This window comes from Lacerta agilis, chromosome 1 (genome assembly GCF_009819535.1).
Source record: "Lacerta agilis isolate rLacAgi1 chromosome 1, rLacAgi1.pri, whole genome shotgun sequence".
Lineage (NCBI taxonomy): Eukaryota > Metazoa > Chordata > Lepidosauria > Squamata > Lacertidae > Lacerta > Lacerta agilis.
Genome location: NC_046312.1, coordinates 107,774,448 through 107,797,169, shown reverse-complemented (window position 1 = coordinate 107,797,169; position 22,722 = coordinate 107,774,448). Strand labels below are relative to the sequence as shown.

Genomic DNA, 22,722 nt, shown 5'->3' with positions numbered 1-22,722 from the left:
ACAACGAAGGAATAGGAGGAGAAAAGTAGGGTGGAGTAACAAACTGATATGCAGCAAGAGCTAGGTTTGCTAAGAATGCCATGGAATGTAAGGTTGGGAAGTCTGCTCTGCACACAATTTCTATACGATGGTAAAATGTGTGTAAATAGAAAAATGGAAAATGCACAAACAATTTTTTTTAAAAAGTATGTGCATTAAATTAAAGAGGTTATGAAGATATTATGCAAGCATATAGATAGGTATGCCTCAACACATCATGGCTTGATGCCTATATGATATGCTGTGTATCTGTCAGATGTAACATAATAAAGGGCTTTAAAAATGCTTGCAAAACAAACAAACCATAGTTCTCCTTACACATCTTGACATTTTTGTGGGGTTTCCCTCCTGCTTTTTTCCCTCCAGGCTTCTGGCTGTGATGGTACCGAGATCCCTGATGAAGTAAAACTGATTGGGTTTGCTCAGTTAAGTGTCAGCTGATGCCAATCACATGACCCCCAGCGAAACGGTGAGATTGCGAAGAGGCCAGCTTTACATTGCAAAGGAAAAATTTTCAAGCACCACACACTGAATTTCTGCTTCATTCTCTAGCAATTCACCAAGTTGGAACCCAAGCAAAAGTCCACAGCTACACTGCTTCTGCTAACATTCCAAAAGCTACTAAATGTGTCTCTAGCAATCAGTTTGGATTTCCCTGAAGTAAAAACAAAAACAGACAGATTGGAAATGTGCTCAGGTGGCTATGTATCCATTGGTTACAAAAGGAATTTTCTATCAGAGCTATTTCTTCTTTAATTAAAATAATAATACAGTAATAACTATTTTAGTGGATGATACCAACTCTCTTTTGTTGTATGTAGAAATGAACATAATGGTAAATGCTAGAGTTTATTAGCCAAACTTGAATTCTAGTTTTAAAACCAACTGTGAATTTTATTTCCCCCTATATTTATGCATTACACATCCTAGTTGTAAGAAATTGATTTCTCCTTCTCCATTTCTTGATTTATGTGCTTATTGCAGTTAAACATGTTTGTTTTAAAGAGAGTTTCAGGTTTATCTTTGAAGTATTTGTCACTATCTCTGGTTGTTGTTGTTTTCCCCCCTTTTTGAACTGATGTAGGCATTTAGTTTTGGTTTTGTTTGGTTTGTGTGTCCTTTTAAAATCCGCAAGTGGATTGTCAAGGGTGTGGGAGGTGCCTTGAAGATATTAAATGTTCTAAGACTGTGCCTGAAGCTGGGTGAATCTGAGCTCATCTCATCTCTAGGCCTGCCATGTCTAGATCGCTGAGTAATGAGGAAGATTTATTGTAGCAGAGACTTGAGACAAATATGGCCTACGTTCTGCTTTGTTGGGGGAGTCTACAAGCTGAAACCTTATAAACAGTTGCCATTAAGCTAAAATTGCCTTTACTTTGCCCATCTCTGATTTGGCTTATCTTTAAGGGATAGGAATTGTTTTATAATGATAAAACTTGAAGAGAATCTGAGCTTTACTTGAAATACTGCAGAACACCCAGGTGGAGTGCAAATAATAAGAAAGGGCTTTGTGCAATGACTTAAAAGGTAAAAGATACAAAATTCTGTTACAAAACCTTTTTAAATACTTCAGACCGAAGTAGTCATACGCTTAACCTGTGGCATAGATATTTTGGAGCTAGTAAATGTTAGAGTGATTCTCTAATCTGAAGCATATTTTCAGAGAAGTGGGTTTCTTGGATGTTATCATGTTAAACAACTTCCTTGCTAAACTTAGATAAATGGCAGCTCTCTTAACATACTTGGGGGGGTGGGATGGCAAATGTGTTATTTAAGAGTTATTTATAATGCCTTGTCATAAATGTTTGAGGTGTTCTAGAACCATTTGCATACAACTCATTGTAATTCCATTCCATTCTATTGTTTACACAATGATTACTCAAAGACTGACTGCAGAGGTAAAAGGAAAATAAAAGTGTATTGCACAAAGAAGTTGTTGACTTTCCTTTAATGATGAAGCCACGTTGTATTAAGTCAAAATTCCAAGTAACTGTGAGAGAGGAATAAAAACTGCACCCACCCCAGGTCACTGGTTACTGTCTCCAATTGCTGTTGGTTCAGTGTATATATGGGGCACTTCAAAATGTGCCCCACTCGTTGCACATGCTCAGTTCAAGGATGAGCCAGTCTAGCATCCTGTCGCTTCTTACCAACCAGAAGCAGTCTGCCTGTGTGGTGTAGTGGTTAAGAGCGGTAGACTCGTAATCTGGTGAACCGGGTTCGTGTCTCCGCTCCTCCACATGCAGCTGCTGGGTGACCTTGGGCTAGTCACACTTCTCTGAAGTCTCTCAGCCCCACTCACCTCACAGAATGTTTGTTGTGGGGGAGGAAGGGAAAGGAGAATGTTAGCCGCTTTGAGACTCCTTCGGGTAGTGAAAAGCAGGATATCAAATCCAAACTCCTCTTCTTCTTCTTCTTCTTCTTCTTCTTCTTCTTCTTCTTCTTCTTCTTCTTTTCTTCATCTTGATGGTGCCACCTTCATTGTTTTTGCTGCAGCAGACTTAACTCTGGACGTCATCTCCATTTTCTTTACATTTCCTGCTTTCCTTGAGTTCGTGTCATTGCTAGTTGTTTAGTAATTAGCACTTGCAGTCAACCGGTGAGAAGCCTCTTTACTTTCTTTTTTTTTAGTTTTCATTTTTCAAAAAAAACCAACAACCCCCTTGTCATCACAGAACAATTGTTTTAAGCTGTTGTGTGTTAATAAGTACCTGGTTTTCTTTTTCAAAAGTTTTTTTTGGGGGGGAAGAGGCAAGGAATTCTAAAAATCCATCCATATGGGCAAGGAAGACCAGAAAAATGGGGGTGTTCCTCTATGGGTGAATAATGACCATGTGCAGCATTTATACCAGAGCCTGTATACCACCACTGTAGAGTAGGTAACAGGCAGTATTAGAGAGTAATGGTGCAGAGACAAAATGCTAAAGCTATTTAAACATTGCTATGAATGAAAACATGGTTACTGCCGACTACCTTGGAATAGGAGGGAAAGCTGTCACCTGGCACAGACAAATGATCAAGGAAGAACACAATAAGCTCAGCTGAAGTAGGAGCACGCATAGGAAATCAAACACCTGTGGCTTTTTAATGAACCAGTTGACAGCTTTCTGCTGTTCAATCTTATTTTTTTCCTTTTTAAAGTAAAAATAGTTTAGATATGTAAGCAGTGACAAAGCACCATAAACATTGCATTAAGAATCCTCTTCACTGCAACTCTATTTATTTAATTCATGTATTTATATACCATCCTCTAAGTAAACAGAGCAGTGTACAGCAGCATTAAAAAAAACTTTTAAAAGAAATGCAGCACAATTGTTAAAATGACTGGCTACCCAAGACATTTTTTAAACAATTGCCTAGGTATGTTGGCATAAGGAAGTCTTCCAAGGGTTTCCTGACAGTCGGAAGTGATGATTCCTGCTGAATTTCTGCTAGAAGAGCGCTCCAAAGCATGGGACTGGCAACACTAAATGCCCAACTTCCTTCTGGGGCCATGGTATAACACAAAATGGCTGCCACGTGAAAGAGCAGAAAAAGAGACAGGACCATAAAATAGTTGACATGCCCCACCACCACCAGCCATTTCTTTCATAGGGGGTAGCAGAAACAAATTGAGCAACCACTCATAGAGAACAGCTTTTTGCACCTCTTATTTCAGAAAGGAAATAAGCGAGGGTGTCCAGTTCTTGGCATCCATTGAAACGTGAGCATGTGTAAGGCCGAGCCAGTATAGATGGGAACCAAGTGGGAAGAGCAAGCAGTCTCTTGTGTAGTATGGATTTCAGAGATACTTAACCTTTTGCAAGCATCCTGTGAGGTTTGGGTAGATAGCCTGGTGGTGGTTGTGGGTGCCATGTTGGCAGTCCCCGAAACAATTATCCGTTCCGGGTCACGCCACATAACCCGGGCGTACTTAACATGAACGAACAACAACAAAAAACCTCAGAAGTTTGTGGGGTTTGCGCTTCTGCGCATGCGCAAAGTGCACAGAATGCTTCTGCGCACTCGCGCATTGTGTGTGCTCCGTGGAGGACTTCCAGGTTGCAGAGGTGCGTAACCCAAGCGTACGCAACATGGAGCGTACGCAACACGAGGTATGACTGTAGGCCTATTCCTGCAGAAATAACAGTGGTAGTTACCTGAACTCCTTACATAGTTACTGTTGACAGAAGTAGAGGCCACGCTAATACCCAGAGAGCGAGCGCCTATAATATGAAGTGAAAAGTCAACACCATCTTGGAAAAGTAAACCACAGCAGCTAATGCTCATTCGTGCATTAATGATCAATGTAGAGGCGCAAAAGCTTTCAAAGATTTTCTGAATACATAGAATGAAGCATTGGTTTTGTTAAAAGCTGTTCACTTGAATACTAAAAAAAAAAGAGGAAAAATAACCACTAAAGTCTGAAGGTATCTGAAGAAGTGTGCATGCACACGAAAGCTCATACCAAGAACAAACTTAGTTGGTCTCTAAGGTGCTACTGGAAGGAATTTTTTATTTTGTTTTGTTTTCACTAAAGTCATGTTAACATTAATCTACAAGATTTATACAACTAAGGGAAACTGACTGAGGTTGGAAGCAAAGATTGCTTAAGCTTCAGGGGGCAGGAATGTGAAACCTTGAGGTGGCAAGATGGTTCACTTCCCAGAATGCAACACCTGAAGCCATTTTATCTAATGCTTAGTGTCTTTACTGAATTTTAATTGAGCTACAGCTGAAAGTTTGCTCAGTTTCACTTGTCGGGGGAAGAATCCCCCCTCACCCGGCCCCACAATTGTAAGAAACAAACATTTCACAATGTTGCATCTTGTTGATTTTGAGTCAGATGCAGTGGTGATTTTGTGTTAGCAGACAATGCTTCTGCTCAGTTAAGACAGCTCATCTAATTTTCATATACCAGCTGTCATCAGCCAGGAGCAACATTTGAAGTCCATTGGAGTTTATTGAACATCATAAATGTACACTGAAGCACACAGGGTGTGTTTTTCGTTGACTTGTCAACAGGTAGCAAGTGCTTGTGTAAGCCATGCTTTCCTGTGTTATGGACTTGATGCAATAGCAAAAACCCAGAGGCTGAAGAAGGGTTTTGTGGGAAAGCAGCTATCATGGACCTAACTCTGCAAGTGATCATGGGAAACCACTTACAACTAATCGAACAATATATGGCCTTTTCAACTCTGGGGGGGGGGGTTTACTGCTTTTGTTTCTTACTATGCTATATATTTTTGTGTTTTTATATTGTTAACCACTCTGTGATCCTTGGAGGATGGACAGTAAAGTTGTTGTTGTTGTTGTTGTCCAGTCTCTGAGTTATCAGCAGATAGTCCTCACCAGGAGCCACAGTGGGAAGAATGAAAATTGGTTTGCTTGAACGGCTAATAGCTTCAAGTATCCTGGAGGAAGGTGTGACTAGAACCCTGAGCGGGACTGATCCTGTTTCAGGGTGAGGAGGATATAGTACAACATTGCATTGCAGGTCCTGAATGTATAAAGCAGTATCAAAGGCTGCAGAAACCCGTCCTCTCTTAAATTTATCCTGATGTTCTACGTGGTATGTTATTTGCACTCCTGGTAGTATCTGTTAAGTGTGGTTAGGACGTCAGTTCCTGTGCGAAAATGTGCTTCCAACCATTGACTTGGAGCGCAACCCCTGAGAATTCAGAGGTTGGTCACCTTTCCTACAGAACCTTCCATTTGACAAATGGCACGTTTCTGTTTTGCTGTGTGTACATTCTGTGAAGCTCTGATTCTGGACCATACGATTGTCACCAGAGATGATCTCCATTAAGCTTGAGCTGTTGTTTTTCTCTGTTCTTTTCCAGTTGCTGGGGGTGTGTCCCACTGAGCACAGTGTTTTGTGTGTGTGAAATCCAGCAGTTCAAGTGGGTCTGTGGTAATTCATGAAGCAGAAACCGAAACCCACATAGTTGGTGCTAGCAAAGTATACAGTGACTTGCCTCAGAGGCGTGAAGTTGAGAGCATGACAGGCAGCTGTACATGCACATGAGGCAAAGAGCAACATTAGTAAGCTGGCATTCCAAGGCGAGAAGGCCTTTCAAAGGCCAAATTTACATATCTCACACTGTGAAGGGGAATATCGGTGAGATCACTCTGAGTGACAATCAAAAGTGAAAATGTGGGCAGCGGCTCGGCTGCTTCATCGCAAGCCTGCCTCTCTAGTTCAGCTGGGTCTAATGAGCCTGTAGTGCAATTAGTGTGAATTTTGGCCCTGCTGCTTAGCATAAGAATTTAATCAATCAAGAATGGGATAAAAGGTCAAAAGGAAACAGCCAACCACTTGTACTGCTGTGAATGCATTAGCCTTTCCTTGGTTGTGGTCTTTCTTGTCAGGGCTCCCAGTTCCCCTGAGGGCACACACAGTGCCTCAGATTTTAAAAACCTTTGCCAAAATTGCATTATGTGGTCAAATAATCTGCACGGGGCTGCCTGTTTATGCCTTTTCCATACCGGGTATCTGCTGCTGCACAGAATGACCTGACCTCCTCACAACGTGTCAGGCTGTGTAATAAATTTTATGTAGGAAACTTAACTCCATTTGGGGGGGAATAAATGAAAAGCGCAATAGCTCTGATCTGCTTCCCAACCTTTTATTTTAACTCCTAACTGCAGGGGGTATTTGGATTACTGCTCTTATCATCCCTGATCATTGGCCATGCTGGCTGGAACTGATGGCGAGTGGAAGCACTGCGAGAAAGCCTCATTTTTTGCCCTAAATAATACTTCTTAAGTGGTGGTGTTTGGATTTGATATCCCGCTTTTCACTACCCGAAGGAGTCTCAAAGTGGCTAACATTCTCCTTTCCCTTCCTCCCCCACAACAAACACTCTGTGAGGTGAGTGGGGCTGAGAGACTTCAAAGAAGTGTGACTAGCCCAAGGTCACCCAGCAGCTGCATGTGGAGGAGTGGAGACACGAACCCGGTTCCCCAGATTACGAGTCTACCGCTCTTAACCACTACACCACACTGGCAAAAGTGTCTATTTTGCCTTTCTTTGGAGGCATCCACAGCTCTGCATGCAGCCCATTTCCCCTCAATGTGAAGGATATTACACTGTGAATAGCCCTAGAAAGGGCTTTTTTTCAGATGGAACTTTCTGGAACTCAGTTCTGGGACCTCTCAGGTGGGCACCATTGCCATTCTAAGAGAGCAAGAGAGGCATTCGTGGTGAGTTCCAACACTTGTTTTTCTTTTACGGCGAGCTCCAGCACTTCTTTTTCTAGAAAAATAGCACTGGCCCTAGATAACCTGTGAGTTTTGCAGCTGTGCAGGGATTCATATGCAGGACTCCTTAGGTCCAAGTTGAGTCCTCTAACTGCTACACTATACCGCTGAGCTTTCCAAACTGTGTGTCATGTCACGTTCGTTTGTCGGCTGCAGTGTGTATGTGTGCCACACAAACGTTCCTCACATTCTTATAAGGGGTTAGTTTAACCTCCGGTTTGCTAATAAAACTGAATTACTGTGTTAAGAAATGATGCGTGTCTAAAAAAGTGTGTCACCAACATGAAAAGATTGGAAAGCTCTGCTATACCAGTTCTCAAATAGCATCTGCAGAATGTCCCAGTTTCAGTCCTCAGCATCTCCAGGTTGTGCTGGGAATGCCCCCTGCCTAAAAACCCTGGGGATTGACAGCCAGTTGGAGTAGTTAATATTGAGCTGGAGAGACCATTGGTCTGACTCTGAAAAAGTTGCAGCAGCCCATGCATGGACTCTTTAGATCACATATCCAGTTTCAGCAGGAATTTCAAGGATGCTCTTGAAAGAGCAGGGAGCTTTGGCAAGGAATCTGTTTTTCTATCCTTCCATTCTCCCCTTCTCTGCATTTACTGACACTCACACGATATCCTTCATATCCATAAGTCCTTAACTTCTTTCTAATTTTTATTTCCTCTGGGCAAGTTGAAGAACAGTTGTATAAGGACAAGTCTATATATAAACCTTGCTGCTTTGTGTTTTGTTGTTTTACTGAATTTAAATTGGTTTCTTTTTAAATGTGAGCAGTTTTGTAGGTCCATTCTGAGAGTGAAAAGTGGCATATAAATGAAGGTTACCAGATTTTTTTCAATGAATCCGGGGACACTTTTCAACTTCCTACTAAATAGATGGATTTTGTCAGGGGACTGATTTGTAAATCCGGGGACTGTCCCCGGGAAATGGGGATGTTTGGTAACCTTAATATAAATATTTTCTAGAATGCCTTCCATCTGCTTAATGCGAAGGTGAAGCGACTGATGGACTTCAGATTAGGTTACACATATACATGTGACCTGCTAACTGACTCACCTTCTTGCATTATCTGTTATGCATGCATTTTTTTATTTTCTGCTTGTGAAACATTTAATTGTGTTAATGTTGGCTCCCACCACATGGCTGCCCATCATTGTTCTCTAGGTGTGTACTCTTCACCTTCTCAAAGCCAATCCTGTGATCTACCTTGAATCCAAACATGGATTTGAGGACCCTTTCTACTTTTTCAACCAGATAGGTGGTTGTGAATGATGCAGTTGTGACCCTCCTTAGATCAGACCCTACCCACCTGTTGTGTGTGCTTATAATAACCATTAAAAAAAATCTTTTTGGCACCTTTGCTTTCTGTGATCTCTGCTTTCTCCTCCCTGGATTATAGCCACATGAATGATGCCACCCAGTTAGAGAACTTAACCCGGCAAACCAGGGTAAGGACAGATATTCAGCACTATATCTTCATTCTTCATTCTGTAGACATGTAAGAGCTACTTGTTCTTAAATTTGTGTCCATGAAAGTAACTTTATTTTAATGCATCATTAGTTCTCTGCTAATGAACTGCAGGATTTGCCCGCCTAAGCAGGAACCGCCGCCCCCCTTGCAACCCTGCTTTTTTCCACTGCAAGAAAATGTCCTTTGTTTTTACTTGTCTTTCATTTACATGATGGCCCAACTGATTAGATATCCAGATTTAATGGCTGAGCACTGCGACACTCTGTAATTCATTTTGCCACTGTGAATAAACTCAACCTTACAGGGTACATAAAAACCGAGGTTTTATGGCTGTTTTTATGATTGCTGGATTGCTACTTGTCAAGCTTATATGCATAGCCAAGGCAATCAGACCTGCTCAATGAAACCAAGTTAAGTGAGAACTCCCCAATTACGGAAGGCCAGGGCAATGCTGGATCATCATGCAGATGAGATGTTGAAGAGGTTCGTTCAGAAAAGCTCATGCCCCAAAGCAAGAAGTCTTCTAAACTGCTGAAAAGTGGTTTTGTTTTTTTGTTTTTTGTTTGTACAAAAAAGGCCACGTGTGGGTGAATTCTTGCCACCCATTATACAAACATGCCTTTGGAAATGGCATCATTCTGTTATCTCAGTTGGGTACACAGAAGGCCATTATGGCAGCTTATGTGAAGATATGGAGTTATGAGGCAATTAGATACTCCTAGACTATTTTCTGCTCATTCCTCCCCTCCACCTGTTTCCCTGTCTGCCTTACTATTCAAACCAACATTCCCCCTCCATCTCCTTTTGTTGTACAGTTATTAAATCCACTGAGCTTTCAGTGGCGTGTGTTAGGGAGTCAGTATTACTGAGATTTGTATTAAACAATGTAGATAATATTTTATCACGCAATCTACCACACCTCTGCACCTGGTCAGTAGCTGAATGCTCCTCGCCACTTGGCAGATTCATACAAGCTACTCATGGCTCCAGAATGCAAGTCTGTTATATCTGTTCCCCTCCCTCCTCCCCCCAAAAAAGAGTTCTTTCTTTCTGAATTCCTGGGTTTGTTTTTCAGCCTTCATTGGCGGGAAAACAGTGTCCTCTTCAGAGTTAAATGGAATTAAGGTAAGTAGGGGAAACATCCTGCAGCCTTGGTTTCCATCTGAAATATTAAAAGATAATCCAGAGGTAATGAAGTGGGCTAAGCCATGATTTATAGGAGGATTTTTAAGTTATTTTAAAGATTAATAGGAAACAAACTATAAATCATCATTCCCACTAGCAAAAGAACTGTGTGGGAGTTGGGACAAATTAATGGTTCGAGGAGAAACTGAAGTGTCTTGTGTCTGTATGCTCATGTGACTGGGGGGGAAATTGAGAGAGAGAGCTCATGCTGGGCACAGCAATTTGAGATGCTTTGCTAAAGGAAAGCTTTGTAGCCACTTTCCTTGCTTTCAGTTGATATGCTTTTGCTTTGATGCTAAAAACCACATATCAGTCCCGTAATAATAACAAAGGCAGAAAAATTAGCTGTTTCCATATATAATTTTTACTTCTGCAGAATACTGCTAAGAGGAACCACATACAATTATTATTATTATTTTTTAAAAATGAGGGTGCTGGGCTTCTAAACTAGATGTGTGTGTGTACTCAGAATGGGCAAACTCAAGAGTTCTCAGGCCTGGTTAGTAACAGGTTTGACTGACTGCCAAATCAACCTTTCCCCGAACTCATTCTTCCAGTGGAGTGGGGGCCATAGTCTTTTAAGTCAGGGGTTGCCAATGTGGCACCCTCAGGCAGACACGTATCCACAGAGAAGAACAAAACAGAACAAAATAGAGTGGAATGGAACCAAACAGAACCTGAAGGCTCCCTCCAAGGCAGGTATGGATGATGGCCATGACAGCTTGGCTTTTTCAGTGGTGGCTCCTGTTATAAGAATGTTAAGGACATATCTATATATATAAAATGTAAGTGTCTCTGAGTCCAGTCCGTCTCTGTGTCTCTGGGTTTGCGCTACTGCGCATGTGCCCCAGGAACACAGGGATTGGATGGAGAGAGATCGGGCCGCGAGCAGCGTCGGTAGTTGAAGCGGGGCGGTTGAATCGGAATGCCGGCGCTGCAGAGGATGAGGGGAGGCTGAGGAGGGAGGCCACGCTGCTGCTGTCGCCGCTGAAAGCCGAGCCTCGAAGGCTAGCGGCCCAGGAACAGCACAGAGCAGCCCGCCCTGTGCAGCGCCGATGTTCCGCTTCAACTTTGTCGTCATCCCCACCCTGCCAGTTTCCCCCACTGAATCCCAGTTGCTGAGGGTGGAGGCGGCGCACACACAAAGGGGCTTTGCCTCGCCGCTGCCGGGCGAGGGGGGACCTCCCTCCCGCCCCACAAAGCCTGGCCCCTGGGTCCAGGGATGCTGACCCATCTCTCTCCCTCCCCACCCCACACTCTCACCCAGAAGGGCTCGGAGCCGGCCGGGCCCCTGCAAAGCCGCTGGACGTCCATGGCGGGCGTCGAGGTCGGGGCTTGCCCAGCCTGGCCGGCGAAAGCTCTGCCTCGCTCAAGGGAAAGGAAGAGTCTGCCGGGGAGGAGGAGCCGCCAGCCGAGCCGGGCCCGCACTGATTGGGTGGAGCAGCCGGGGGCGGCGAGGGAGAGGCTCCCCTCCGGCCCAGGAGGAGCCGCCTGACAGCGGCGACCTAGGCACACCCTCCTCCTACTCCTCCCCGGCCCTCGCTCGCCTCTCTTCCCGCGAGGTGAAGGCCCCGGTGGGGGCCTCTGACAGACAGGGAGGGCCGGGGGAGGAGGCCACGTAGCGGTCCACGGGCGCCTTGCTCAGAGTAGGCCCCCTCCCGCTGCAACTGGCTGCGCGCAACCAACACCCTCCCGCTGCTGCTGCTGCCGCCCTTCTCCTCCTCTTTCCGGGTCTCATCCAGGCAGCTGGCGGCGGCGGAGGAGAGCCGGCAGCGAGGGAGGGAGGCCGGTCGGCTGAGGTGAGACCGCTGGCGGTGGCCGCGCTGAGGGGAACGCACCGTTCTAGCGCCCGTTATTTTAACGGGCTGAAACCACTAGTATATATATAATAAATGTTCATAACTGTATATATAAACCACATGTCTGAAACCCCACAGGTTAGGTCCTGAACAAATTGACCTCAAATATTTCTCTGCAAGGTCAAAGTGGGAAACCTCCCCATTGTCTCTTGCTTCATAAATCCTGTCTTAAGGGCACATTCAAGATATGAACAGGGTGTGAGCCTGTGACCTGTGACTTAGATTCAAGAATTAAGTAGTTATAATAACAAAAGTGTGGCCAAAACCCAGGTAATGCAATCAGGTAACTTGCCAGACAGGAGATAAACAACACACTCAGATTTCTGTTGTAGGCCGTCTTTTCTGTGATGTAGGTATGATGTATCTAGGGGGTGGTCTTAGGGTATACCCCTTCTGTGATGTATGTATGATGTTTCTGGGTGTGGTCTTGGACTCCAGGGCGGGCAATTTAAAAGGACAGGCACACCTTTGTTCTGGGTCCTCCTCTCTCCTGCGTGGGGGAGCACCCTGTTGCAACAGTTAATAAAGATCAGGCTTACTAGCTGCTTTGCTTCTCAATATTTTCTGGTTGGTCTCTGTTATTTTTCTCCTACTGATACTTATAAAAGGACTCTATATGGGCTCTTTGGTACCCCATAAGGGAAAGGGAGCAGATCCCCCCCCCTTATATCATCCCCTAATAGTGGGATGTTCTCCCCAAGGAGATTTGCCTGGTGGTGACATTATCAGCTTTTTAACACCAGGCAAAGACATTCTTGTTCCCCCAGGCTGTTTAAAAAATAAAATAATAGCAATAATAATGTGATTTTTTAGCCTGGTGTTCCATCTTTCGGTAGGGTGGGGAAATGTGCATATATCAATTATCTATAGCTATACACGCACATCTGTTCTATGTTGTGTTGTTCATGGATGAACACTCATAGTATGTCTGTTTTTTATTTTCCTGGCATTCTTGCATTTTACATCTTTGTAAGTCACTCTTGCGAAAAGCTCTGAATTCATTTACATATTGATAATAAATAAATAAATAAATAAATAAAATGCATTCAAAAGAGCTTACTGCTGAGCAAATATGCACTTCACCTTTCTCAGCATGTTTGCTCCCCTTGGTGGCCCCTGGTCAACTGTTTTCACCTTTCTGAATTAGTGACATGTGTAATCCCACCCAGTTATGGATCTTCAAACTGTAAACACAACAGCACGTTACCATGTTACATAACTAAGCATATTTGGCTACAAGGGGTTACATGATGATGGAAGTGAGGGCAATATAAATGAATTTGCAAAGAAAAAGCTTGACTCCCATGCAAACAAATGACTACAGATATCCTTGAGTTGAGTTTAGGTCATCAAGGCTTTTTGAAAAATCCATTTATAAGCTATTCAATATATAAACCTGTCTCTTACTCCATTTATAAGCATATCCTAAAGGCTTGGGGGAAGTCCCAACGGGACTTATTAGGAAGCAAGTATTTTATGATTGCAAGCTTACTTTCTGATGTGAAATGAAATCATGTCCATACCATTGTGTAACTTTCTATCTGGCGCCAATGTAGCCAGCCTCCACATCGCATCCTTTGCCAATGAACAGAAGCAGTGGTCACAGGAATTAGAAATCGGATCATGGTTTGGTTGCTCAGTAAGAAAGAAAACATCAAACATACTAAAGCTCATTAAAACTGCAAATTTTTAAATATTTTAAACTTTGAAACATAAACACCACTTGGAATTGGGAAATCAGGTAAAACGTAGAGGGAGAGAAAAACAGGGAAGACAGTCCCTTCATTAAACAAACCCACAGTTTATGAAAACAGATTATTATCCACATTTGGGAATGTGGCACAGCTTTATCAACTGACCAAGGCTTCAGCCTTAACCACACATTGGAAAGGTTGACTGAATCTATTTCTTCTTAGTTCAGATTTTTATATATTGCTCAATATTCAAGGAGAAGAATTATTCAAAGAATATGAACAAATAAAGCTCATCATAAAAATAGAAAGCCACATTGAGGCGCCTCCTGAAATAGGAAAGCCTTTGTCAAGCACCTGAAGTTCCACAGGATCAGGCCCATAGAACTACCTACATGGCTTCTGGTGGTTACGAGCCACATTGAGTTCCATCTTGATCTATCCAGCTCCAGGCTAGTTACCTTTGGCTATAGTCTTTGTCTGTTTGCCCCCTGGTAAACTTTCACAATGGTGTTCTACTGCCTTCTTATTCATGTCTCAGAGTATAGCTAGCTAGCCCAATGATCCCCAAAGACCCAACAAGAATTATATACATCCCCATAAAATACACAACAGTCCTTAAAATAAGGCCCATTAAATCAGTTCAGGGCAGCCAAGTCCATCAGGAAAGAGAAGGGAGCCAATATTTTCTTATTCCTTGAGCTTTCTACAAAGTTCCACTCATGTCTTATCTACCACATCCCCAAATGTGTGACCATAGGGAGGATCATTAAACAGCAGCCCTGTTTTTCTGAATATAAATGGAATGAAATCCACAGTTTTGCCTGGGTCAGAACAACATTAGGCATTGACAAATAGCCTGTCTGCTCTCTAGTTTTGCAGCCAGAGGGTGAGATTTCCTCCTGTTTTCTTATGTCTTTGCTGTAAGCATCCAGGCTTGCAAAATATGTCCACTAGATTTCAGCCGTTAAGATCATGATAACGTTTTCACAGCCATTTGGTTGCAATATGAATCTTTTAGCATGTGTGTATGTGTTTATGCATATATATATATATGCATGCAAAAGCCTACATATGTTAAAGCAACTGCTTGTGGCACAAAAGTGACATCAGCTGAGTGATATTAATGACAAGTTGAAATGAGGCAGGGAAGCATAGATGAAGGTGTGCCTAAAATGCTCTGTCAAATAAAAGTATCATAAATCATCCCTTTCTTCCATTCCACAACTTCTTTATATTATTCCTATCCCATCCTGCCACTCCGTAGTGTTGCTGGAATTCATCTGTCTCGAGAGACAATGCATCTCTGGGGGTGAAGTCAGACCTCTGTGTTAGCAGCACTGAAGTGACCTCCCTGGGGCACAAACAAGCCTGGGCAGTGTGTATGGAGGCCCTGGGCTGCCTAGATGACAAGACCCCCTTCTTGGTCTCGCTGATGAGGTCCAAAGGAAAGCAGAGCAATACATTTGGCACCAGCTTGGCTGCAAGAGTTGCTGGAAGAAGGAGTACAAGATGCCATCCAACCATCTTAGGGACTCCACTCTGGATTTGTGTAGGGTTTACACTCCTTAGCCTTTCTTCTCCTGAAGATGTCCTGCAAGGCAGTGGAAGTTTAGGATCTGAATTTTGGATGGACTATCTTCCCAGGTTGGTGAGCCTCACCTGCCCCTTACTTCCTTGTACAGCACATTCAGAAACCTCCTTCTTGACTGTTGAACCCACTATTGGTCTTATCTACTCAATCCGCTGGAGCCATTCTTCACATGCAGGGGAAGTCCCTAACTTAGCAAGGGTTTGAAAACCATTGGTTACCCTCACCTGGTTTAGCCACCCAGTCGAAGCCATTCTAGGAGCCACAGGTGACAGCTGAGTTCAGGCAGGGGACACACATTGTACACTACATAAATAAATTGGGTACATTATAAAACTGATAGGAGAGTATTTTGATGTGATGCATGCTTGGACAAACACATCAGCATTTTGGCCCCTTCTGTGAACTATTAAATTTGGTGGTATGCACAAATGCAATAACCAAGTAAATTAAATGTGATTTGCTGGATTCCAGCAGTCATTTCATTTTCTTCTCCAGGGCATTTTCAGTTGTTAGTCCTATATGTATTTGTGACACTTTGTGAGTATCTCAGCAATAATTTCTTACTTCCATTTCCCCCTTGCTCTGAATTACAGAGCATCTATACTCACTTGGTGGTACTTAACTTTGTTTATCTGTGAGAGATGAAACTTACCTAACTTTAATCTCTGACAATTTTTTCCTCCTTTTTTCTGCTACCTTATTCTCCGTAATGACCAATTTAATTTTCTCATTAGAGCCATTGTATTTTATTAGCACTCCCCAGCATTTCATTTACTAGTGCCTGTGGAGACACAAACAATCAGTATGGATTCCCTCTCAAAATTAAAACTACCCACATCTCAATAACAATCTCTACACAGATCCCCAGAGGTTCCTTACACTCATGTGTGACTGAATTCTTCTTCCTTTGAAAGTTTCCATGGCTGAAATTCAGTTACAACCACTGTGTTGTTTATGTTCTTTTTCAAAATATTCCTCTGCTCCTTGGAAGTATGTGCGCTTGGGTTTTCATCACCACTTCTAGGTTGGAAAGAGGGACTGTGGACTCCCCTTTTTTGGATGTCTCCAGTTTAAGCCTGGACCGTGGGTGTTTTCCCTTGAATGGGAATGAGTCCCACTCAACACAGTGAGGCTTACTTATGAGTGGCTTCCAACATTTATAAAAACATAACAAAACATTACACATTAAAAAAGCTTCCCTAAAGGTTTATATAGTTACTCATCTCCTTGACATCTGATGGGATGGTGTTCCACAGGGTGAGTGCTACTACTGAGAAGGTCCCCTTCCTGGTTACCTGTAATCTCACTTCTCATGGTGAGGGAACAGTCAGAAGGCACTTGGTACTGGGTCTCATTATCCAGGCTTATTCACAGCTGGTCCAGCAAAATGCTGTGACGGGTGATATCAAAAGCTGCTGAGGGATCAAAGAGGAGCAAAAGCCCCAAATGGGAAGCATACCATTAAAATAAGGGAAAATAAGATGAAATGTGAGTACATAACTCAGGGGCTTCTGTTTTTAAAATGCACTGTAACCCATTAGAACAATTCAGTGAATGACAAACTTTGCTGGTTTGTGCAAATTCAAATAAAATAGATTTCTGTATTGTGGTGTATTTTTGAAAAGCTACTTGAGAACTACTAGGTGCAAATGTTTATTTAGATGCCTGTCGCCGTATGTGATTATGCAGACAAGTGCTTGAGAAGAATTTCAATATGAATCACAGATAATTGTCTAGGAGCTGCCAACTACTGAATATCTAAGCAGAGCCCTGCATTTGAAAGTAATGCACAATCAGTGATGTAGCTCAAGTGGATCTGTGCTGGGAAACTTCTCTCCTGTCTCTCTTACCACTAGGTAGAATTTTCAAGCATGCCATTGGCTCTTCTCATTCATAGCCTTCCCATGACAATGTGGGTCCCCCATCCCCCCCCCCCTCGGAAGCTGCAACTAGTGCAGAATGAAGGGCAGGGTTGCTAAAGGCAGTGGCTGGCCATGTAACTGTGGAATATTTGCAATACAGTCAAACCAGCAATGCATGTTTGCTAGATAGGCACATGATAGGAGCAGATGCTCAAAGAGTTTCCCTCTAAATTTGCTAGAGAGAACTCTGAGAGCCATTGCCACTGTGCCCTGATAGAGGGAGTATGTAGCCATATATAATCTCCTCACCTGGCTAGGCTCTTTCCTCTTTGACTTCATTGCAGTGATGTAAAACACCTGCATTTCTGAGCTCCACAGCTCAGATACCATTTTAAATTAGACTAAAGCATGTCTTTGTACAGTGGTGCCTCGCAAGACAAAATTAATTTGTTCTAGGTATCTGAAGAAGTGTGCATGCACACAAAAGCTCATACCAAGAACAAACTCAGTTGGTCTCTAAGGTGCTACTGGAAAGAATTTCCTATTTTGTTACGTTAATTTGTTCTGCGAGTGCTGTTGTCTAGCGAAAATTTCGTCTTGCAAAGCACCAACGGGGGAAGAGCGGTTTGACGGGAAAAAAATCGCAAATTTTTTTTGTCTTGCGAGGCAAGCCCATAGGAAAATTCGTCTTGCGAGTCAGCCTTTTGCTAGCGAATGCCTTTCGTCTAGCGAGTTTTTCGTCTAGCGAGGCATTCGTCTAGCGAGGTACCACTGTAACTGGATTACCATTTTAAGCCTGCCTGTACAAAGCAGCTGTTATTGATTACTCTTCAAAAAGTATTCTGAGTGAGTAAATGCTATTTTTTTTACCATTGAAAAGACTGTGTGATGTCTGTTTTAACGGGGGAGAAATACCAGGAGAATAGTCTGCCTTAAAGCATCCTGGATTACTTACCGGTAAACTAAAAGGCTAAAACTAGCCTATCTAAGATTCCCTTTTAAGCTGCAAAGGGTTGCACTCTGGCTCTGCTCAACTCACAAACATGAGGAAGGAAGGATAATTTCTAATAAATATATTCTCTCCTACCATCTATACACATCCCAACAATAACACCATTGTTAAAAGAACTGCATTGCCTGTCAGTTTGCTACCAGGCCATGTTTAAGCTTTTGGTATTAATGTACAAAGCCCTTAACAACTTGGGACTAGTTTATGTGAAGGAACACCTTCTGCCACATGGAACCTGTCCATTCATTAAAGTCAGGGGGTTTTTTTCAACCGGAACTCACCGGAACTCAGTTCCGGCACCTCTGGTTGGCGCCATTGCCCTTCTAAGAGAATAAGGGAGGTGTTCATGGTGAGCTCCAGCACCCCCTTTTCTAGAAAAATTGCACTGATTAAAGTCATCATTTGAAGCACCGTTGGCTCTGCCAAACTCTGCAAAAGTTCATTTTGCAGGAAACTGGGTGGAGGATCTTTCAACTTCCCCTCAGAAATAAGGTGAGCGTCAACAGTTCACTGTGTGCTAAAAACTTGCCCTATATACTGAATCGTTTGCTGTCTGTTGGCCATTTGTTCTAACATCTGTGCTGACTGAGGCTGCATACACACCGGGCGTTTGAAGTATATTTAAAGCATGTATTATCCCTCACTGAGCTACAATTCCCAGCACCCATAACAAACTACAGTGCCCAGGATTATTTTGGTGGGAAGCCATGCACCTTAATTGGGCTTTCAATGTATGGTGTATACTCAGGCTGTTTTACTGGAATGGCTTTTATTGAAAACTACCTTGAGTGAGATGTTTTCATAAAAGCATCTCCAACTAACTATCTGACTGACTAAATGCCTTTTGAATTATGAGAAAGGGAGAGGTAAATATCTGTTTGTTTGTATCTCTCTCTCTCTCTCTCTCTCTCTCTCTCTCTCTCTCTCTCTCCACATAATGCTGGAAGACCTAGCTATAGAGCATGATTTGGGATAACTAGCCACTTATAACCAACATGCTTAAGTCTAATTAATGCATGAAGGGGTTAAGACCATCAAATAAGCTGTCCTGCCAGGCTTAGCCAATGTCATTCCCCCTCACCTTGGGAGGAACGGCTACCAAGCTCCTTGTTCTTTCATTCCATTATGTGAACTCCTATGAATAAGGAGGTCTGAGCTGGTTGCTTCAAGTTTAGAGTGCATGGCTGATGGAAGCAATCTTTGTGATTCTATACAAAGGATTTAGAAACTAACCACTTTGGAACCTAAGTTTCACTGCCTGTGTTTTCTGACTGCTGTGTGGGAAAGCACACAAATCTGACCTTTGAAGAGTTTGTAAGCAAACCTTTTTTAACTTACCAAATGTGTGGTTGAAAGGTAGAGGGGAATCTTGGAAGCAACTCGGAAGGGGGAATTTGAAAGGTTCCAACAGCCTATATTTCCATGTGTTACTTTGCTGCATATTTTGTGATTTTAAATATCTGCTGGGGTTCTCTCACCAAAGAGTACTTGCACCAAACCTGGATCTTAGGCATCTAGGAATTTTCCTTTAATTGTACCTATATTTTTCTTTAACCAAAATAATCCAAAGGCTGGGCAACCTTTTGTCTGTGGAGGACTGCATCCCCTTGCGGGAAATTTGTCAGGGACTGCATGACATGTGTGGGAAGAGTCAAAGCCAAGTGTGGGTGGGGCTACTCCTTTTCTTCTCACTTTCTCTGATCCCCTTTCTCTGATTGTCGAGTAGGTAATTCTGCTTTTAATGAAGTTTTATTATACGTTTTATCCTTGTTCTTTTAAAAAAAGAGGAAACTTAAAAATCCCTTCTCCAAGTTTGGATTGCTTTTTAGTTTTCATTGTGCTATTCAGTCTGCAGACATCAAATAAATTACGTCTGGTGTATCATCTGCAAAAAGTCTCTTAGTGGAATCTCTGAACCATTATGTAATTTATTGAACTTAATTAACACAAGCCAATATTTTACATAAGTAATTAAATGAGTTGAAAGTGTTGCACAACTCTCCCATCTGTTGGAAGCAACAGCTAAATTGCAGTACAAATTAAAACACATAGTGTATGTCTTCCATGTGTGACTATATACCATTTTTGACTATGTGTCTATTTACATATAAATTATGCTATTGAAATGCCTCACAGTATATATTCCTTATTGTGGCCCATTAGTTTTATTCCTGACTGTAGAAATGCTGATTCCAAGGAATATGGCGGTAAACAATAGAGCTTAAGGACCATTTAAACCAGCCTAACCTCCACCTTGACATCTGTTGAACTGTAGCTCATGGTTTACTGTAGCCTTCTAAAGGTGCACCTGCCCATTGATCCTCCTTATTATATGCACCTCACATTTGTCCTCTATATTGTTTTGAAAGCATCACTAAGCTGGTCTCATCAAACTACTCATAAATTGTCAGATGAACTTTGGAAAATTTAGCCGTTACTGAAGAAGATTAGTATCTATCATTAAAGTACCATGGAGTCATGCCAGTTTCACTGCCCATTCAGAATAACATTTAGGGAATAATACATTTGGTGGATTTCTCTCTCAGCGTAGAGGGCACTCAAATGTCAAGTATCTATCCACTATGTTTGTGTTCTGGCCTCCCCCAAAGCAAGGTCGTCTACCCATCTTAAAACAAAATGGAAGCTTTTAAACAGTTGTACTCAGTGCTATTTTTCTAGAAAAAGAGGTGCCAGAACTCACCACGAACTTCTCCCTTGTTCTCTTAGAATTGCAATGATGCCGACCTGAGGGATATCAGTGTGGTGAGCTCTGGCTGGGAAAAACAACAACACCCTGATTGTACTTCAGAATGGTCTCAAATGTATAAGAAAGCATTTCAGGCTGGAAAAATAAGCGCATTGGAAGATGAGGATCATGAAAACTAAAAAGATGGGGCATGGTGTCCAGATTCAACAATGTCACTATACCTTGAAGTATACCTTGACACCTGCCAATATTCCCTCCTTGTTCAAGGCCAGTATTGGGATTTCGATGGAAAAATCTGTTTTCCTATATAGCTTCAGCACAGGTTTGCTGCATTCTCAGCAAGGTATTTGCTTCTGCTGCATCTGGATTGAGTAAACTATGGCTAGTGAAGAGATAAGGGGACAACTTAGATTCAGTTCTCATCTGAAGGTGAACTTACCTAATTCACACTTTCTGAAACAATACACAAATTGAACGAACAGCCATCCTTCACAATAGGCACTTTTCTGAATCTTGCAATGTAGTTCTCCAGCCAAGCAATGTTTTCAGAAATGCACAGTCTATGGTAAACTGTGCATTTAAATGCATACGTTGGTGAAAATTGCTTTTTAAAACTGTGTATTGGGCAAAATTTCATTAAAAAGGTATATTTTGGGAGAAATTTGCACTAAAATTTTCTAGAGAACTTAAAAAAAAAAAAAATTCATAACCGACATAGAAATGTGGAGAACTGAATTTAAGACTGGGGAAATGAGAAATGGAGGGGAAGTGAAATGGACAGGTTTTCCACTACTTTGTTGCTCATGCTGAGTACCCATTGTATTTCCTAGGCAGCATCTAGAGTGAATGTGGTAATTTAATCAGCTGCAACTCCTCAGACAGCCGGTCAGAGAACAGTGATGCTGGGATAGAATTAAGATGACCAAGAGGGGATCACAGCTGGATTTCAAGCTGCTGTGGCAGCAAAATAAAGAAACAAAAAAAATCCATGGGGAAGGTGGACAGCTTAAAGAAGGTGTACCAGACAGGGAGATAATAGCCTGCCCTCTGAACTGACCTGCATGAAACTCTATTTGTGGTTGTTAGCTCAGGTCAGGACTGGCCTCTGTGTCAAAAACCCATTAACAAACTGGACACAGCTCAGAGGGCAACAGCTAAGAAGCCATTTCTGGTTCCTCCTTCCTTTCCAGTGGCAGGTCTGAGTGTGGTAATATTACTCCCAGCCAGTTTTGGACCTTTTTCTTATTTTATAGCAGCGGGTGGGATGAGGGAGGCCTAGCTTTCTGCTGAGGGGATAAATCTGCAACTCTACTAATTCCAGGCTTGGGTGCGAGCTCCCTTGGTTAAATGCTGTTGGATAATGCTGTTGTTGTTTTGCAGTGTTGCGTATGAATGAATGAATGGGTATTATGTGTGGGAATGGATATATGTGGGTGTTATGTGTGGATGCTAATGAATGTGTGTGTCGCAATGAGTGGGTGTATATATATGGATAAGAACCCACCTTTTCCTGTAAGGGATGAGTTAGAAAAAAAATTATACACCCTACAATTCCCTTCTACGGCACAGTGCCTGAAGGCAAAGGAATCCCAGGCTCATACTTCCTGCCAATCATGGCACAATCCACCATGCTTATCAAAGCATGCTGCAGAAGACTCACACAAAGCTTGCTGCCTCTGCTTGCTGATTTAAACCCGCAGAGGAAACCTCCACGAATCCTCTGCTGTTGTTTCCACAAAATATGAACCCTCCTGAAGCAGGCCATCTGGCCCGGCATCCTGTTTCTCACAGTGGCCAATTAGATGCCATGGGGAATCAGGCAAGCAGGGTTTGAGTGCAACAACATTCTTCCCACATGTGATTCCTAGCAACTGGCATTCAGAGGCATTCAGCCTCTGTATTGGAAGTTGTATTATAGCCATCATGACTAGTAGGCATTGATAGCTTAACCCTCTTTTAAAACAATCCAGTGAGCTACAGGAAGGCTCAGGTCACTGCAAGCAGCATGGCAGATACATAGCTGGTGTAATGTCGAATAAACTGACTTTTTGTTGTAA

The 22,722-nt window shown here is 42.6% G+C and overlaps 1 protein-coding gene and 1 long non-coding RNA gene across 2 annotated transcripts in view; both read left to right on the top strand.

Moving 5' to 3' along the window:
• STK39 (serine/threonine kinase 39) overlaps nucleotides 1–1,968 on the top strand; it is a 104,480-nt gene extending 102,512 nt beyond the window's left edge. The window contains 1 exon segment of the mRNA XM_033166499.1: nucleotides 406–1,968. Coding sequence (XP_033022390.1) covers nucleotides 406–480 — 75 coding nt within the window. The 3' untranslated portion in view covers nucleotides 481–1,968.
• A 6,685-nt stretch (nucleotides 1,969–8,653) lies between these two features.
• Nucleotides 8,654–22,722, top strand: part of LOC117056284 — an 80,885-nt gene continuing 66,816 nt past the window's right edge. Inside the window, exons 1-2 of the long non-coding RNA XR_004427722.1 lie at nucleotides 8,654–8,735; nucleotides 9,834–9,883. This is a non-coding gene — a long non-coding RNA (uncharacterized LOC117056284). The remainder of the gene's footprint in view (nucleotides 8,736–9,833; nucleotides 9,884–22,722) is intronic.